This window comes from Eulemur rufifrons, chromosome 6 (assembly GCF_041146395.1).
Source record: "Eulemur rufifrons isolate Redbay chromosome 6, OSU_ERuf_1, whole genome shotgun sequence".
Classification (NCBI taxonomy): Eukaryota; Metazoa; Chordata; class Mammalia; order Primates; family Lemuridae; genus Eulemur; species Eulemur rufifrons.
The window spans coordinates 52,295,420-52,299,347 of NC_090988.1; the positions used below are offsets into that span (position 1 = coordinate 52,295,420).

At 43.7% G+C, this 3,928-nt stretch overlaps 1 protein-coding gene across 1 annotated transcript; it reads left to right on the forward strand.

The window, feature by feature from the left end:
• Nucleotides 1-939: 939 nt before the first annotated feature.
• Nucleotides 940-1,905, forward strand: LOC138384001 (olfactory receptor 2AT4-like). The gene has a single exon (XM_069469244.1). The coding sequence runs from the start codon at nucleotides 940-942 to the stop codon at nucleotides 1,903-1,905; it is 966 nt and encodes a 321-aa protein (XP_069325345.1).
• Nucleotides 1,906-3,928: the final 2,023 nt, after the last annotated feature.

Consider the following 3,928-nt stretch of genomic DNA (forward strand, 5'->3'; position numbering starts at 1 on the left):
AAATTGGTTGGACTTAAAAATATTTTAAGTTTTTCCAGTTTTTCCATTGGCAGGTTTATGCATGAGAGATGTTTTGCTAGAAAAGTGGGAAATTAGAAGTGACTCTACAAAAATAAGGGGAACTGCTCATGGAATCATTAGAATTAAGGAGGCAGGAACACAAATATCAACATGGGCTGTATCTGGGAGTCACTTTGTCCAAGGGACAAGTCTAAAGTACAGGGAATGACTTTTCCCACCAAGAGCATTTTCAGTGTTATTCCCTTCACTGTAACAAGACAAAGAGCCCCCCACACAGAGACCGGACACAGAGTACTCAACTTAGCTGGGGACAACAGAACCACTGCACCAAGCAAACGAGAGGTAGGAGCCATTCCCTGATTAGTAATTATTGTGGGAAGACAGCATGTTGGAGAAATCAGCCCTCCCTATTCAATGTGGTGACAAAGATGTCATTTTTTTTTTAACTTAAAGCAAATGCTAAAAAAGAAAGAAACTTAGGGCCCTGGTTTAAGAGATCTGATACACCCACAAGGATCATGTAGGACATGGAAAAAGAGGACCAGGAGAAGTTCTTCTAAAGCATTTAACACAATTAAATAATTATGTGATTCGTTCCTTAATGCCTTTCTTTATCACTAGAATTTCAGCCCCATCAATTTGTCTACTATATACCCAGCAAATAACACATGGTTTGTATACTGTAAGTACTTTTTACATACTGCACTTAAAAAGGAAAGAGAGAATTCTGGGATAGGATGAAAAATTTGGGAATAGATGGAGCCCATCATCTAGAGTTGGTTGTAGATAAATGTGGTTATGTTAATTTTAAAGTGATCATTATGTAATTCTCATTCCAGAATCTCTGGTTGTTCTGGTTTCCAGATGGGGCAGGTTCCCAAATGTTCCCAGCTCCTGAGCATCCAGCTCTGACCCACCATGGAGACCACAGGCTGTAATGGATCAGTGGACTCCTCCACCATTTTCTACCTCATGGGCATCCCCTCTCTGCCTAAATCCCTCTTTCTTCCCATCTTCTTTGTCTTTCTCCTCCTCTACCTGCTCATCCTGGTGGGTAATGCCCTGATCCTGGTGGCTGTGGTGGCAGAGCCCAGCCTCCACAAGCCCATGTACTTCTTCCTGATCAACCTCTCCACCTTGGACATCCTTTTCACCACAACCACTGTCCCCAAGATGCTGTCCCTATTCCTGCTGGGAGACCGCTTCATTAGCTTCCCTGCCTGCTTCCTGCAGATGTACCTGTTCCACAGCTTCTCCTGCTCTGAAGCCTTCATCCTGGTGGTCATGGCCTATGACCGCTATGTGGCTATCTGCCGCCCACTGCACTACCCTGTCCTCATGACCCCACAGACCAACGCTATGCTGGCAGCCAGTGCCTGGCTCACCGCCCTCCTCTTGCCCATCCCAGCTGTGGTACAGACCTCCCAGATGGCATTTGGTCTTGTGGCCCAGGTCTATCACTGCTTCTGTGACCACCTGGCTGTGGTCCAGGCCTCCTGCTCTGACACCACCCCCCAGACCTTCATGGGCTTCTGCATTGCCATGGTGGTGTCCTTCCTCCCGCTTCTCCTGGTGCTCCTCTCCTATGCTCGCATCCTGGCCTCGGTGCTTCGCATCAGCTCCCGAGAAGGAAGGTCCAAAGCCTTCTCCACATGCAGCTCCCACCTCCTGGTGGTGGGCACCTACTACTCATCCATTGCCATCGCCTACGTGGCCTACAGGGCTGACCTGCCCCTCGACTTCCACATCATGGGCAATGTGGTATATGCCATTCTCACACCTGTTCTCAACCCTCTCATCTACACACTGAGGAACAAGGATGTCAAAGCAGCCATCACCAAGATGGCATGCTCCCAGGAAACAAAGAATGCCGAGAAACCCTGATTCAAATGGGTAACTTGAACTTCTCTCAGAAACATCAACATAGTGGGAAATATAGAAAATTCAGACAGCCAGGTAGTTAGAACAATATAGTCCTAGGTATTCCTCCATTGTAATCAAATAATGGTATTTTTTCTTAATTCATAGACAAATTGAATAGGATTTTTCGATGCAGTTTTTAAGCTATGAATCCGAAATTTCACAAGACCGTAAGTACAGTTGATGTCACATTACCATTAATTCAAATAATTTTGATTCTCAGAGACTCCAAGAAATTGACTACCAAGAAATTCAGTCTTTTCCCTTGGATGTCTTTTTTCCAATATTTCTGAAAATCTCTAGTATTGCTAGCACATAGATACAAATCATTCTTGCCCTTTTTGTTGAAATAGCAGCTTAGATAGAAACACCCATGGAAGGAAAAACTCTGTTGTTGCTTGAAAATTCATTCATCCACCACAGATATCCAAAGCCAGCCACACAGGCAATTTGCCTCTGCTATCTAGACCCTCGTGGTGTCCAAAAGCAGAGCAGGCCCCTCATCAGCTTACGCTCAGGCAAGGGTGTTCCTTACCTCACCTGTTTGGGCAAAAAACATTACAGTTCTTTTAGTTCTCAGCACAGTTATAGCTTCCCTGCCCATCACCCTGGGTGGCTAAGTAGACAAGTTTCTCCTTATCAGAAGTATACTGTTCCCACTGCCACCACTCTCTCAAAACATAGTCCTAGGTGTTCCTCTTTGTGGCCTGAGTGGCCAGCTCAGGCTCCGTACTCCCTTCTCCTATGGCACATTTCCTCTTGAAGACCTGTCAGGTTTGTCCAGTCAGTGACATACAGAACAGTGAAAAGTATTTAGGGAGAACCCAGGTGACAGATATCCTCATCTCTGGCTCTTCACAGATAGCCCCATTCCCATTCCTAGGGTCCCAGTTTTTGCCAACCAAGGCATCAATTTTAACCATTTTTCCATTGCATAAAACCCCATGTGTTAATAGATGGGAACTCCACTGAGGATGCAGTTCAACAAAAGATATGATTAGTTCCTGGACTCAGCGTTCAGCAATCCCAGAGGCTTTGCTGTCATCAGAAATGGCTTCCTGAAGCAGAGAAAGGCTCTGAGTTTCCTTGTTTACTGGCCCTGGACAACGTGGATTGGGACTCATGTTCTTTTATCTAAACCTTTGGCAGTACATCCATTCCTCACTCCTTGAAGGTGAGGTCTAGACCTCAGTGGGACCATAATCCTCAAAGTCTAAAGGAGATAATTTAATAAATTTCCTTGCCCCTGAATTCTATGAGCTATTAGAATTTAACCTAAGGATGTGGAGAAGCACTTTTGTTCTGTCTACTCCACTATCACCCAGTGAACAACTTCAAAAGTACCCCCATGTCACTAGTGCCGTTCTGTTCTGGGCTTCTCTGTTCAGAACTTCTCTTCTGGTATCAATTTCAGTTTGAGGTCAGGTCTTTTGGTTTCCTGTGTCCCCATATCATGTCATCCTTTCATCTTCATCTTCCCTTCTAGATAGGACAAAGAATTAATCACATGGAAAGTGAATTGCAGTAATGTGGAATTCCAGGCTAGTTCTATCCCCACTCTCTATTTTCTTGTGACTCCTCCTCCTAAACATTTATCATCAGTAGACATGAAATAATAGCAACAACAATAATGTTTTTTACTTGTAGCTACACCTGCTAATTGGCAGTCTCTGTATTTCCCAATTTTAAAAAATAGTTTCAACTTTTGTGCAAAGGACACTATCAAGAGAGTGAAAAAACAACCCACAGAATGGGAGAAAATATTTGTCAATCACATATCCAATAAGGAATTAAGATGCAGAATATATAAAGAACTACAACTCAACAATAAAGCCAGTCCAATTCAAAAATGTACAAAGGACTTGAATAGACATTTCTCCAAAGAAGATATACAAATGGCCAATAAGCACATTAAAAGATGCTCACCATCATTAGCCATTGGAGAAATGCAAATCAAAACCACAATGAGATACTACCACACACCCAT

Coding starts and splice junctions, on each gene's coding strand:
- LOC138384001 (XM_069469244.1), top strand. CDS start 940: ATGGAGACCACAGGCTGTAATGGATCAGTGGACTCCTCCACCATTTTC.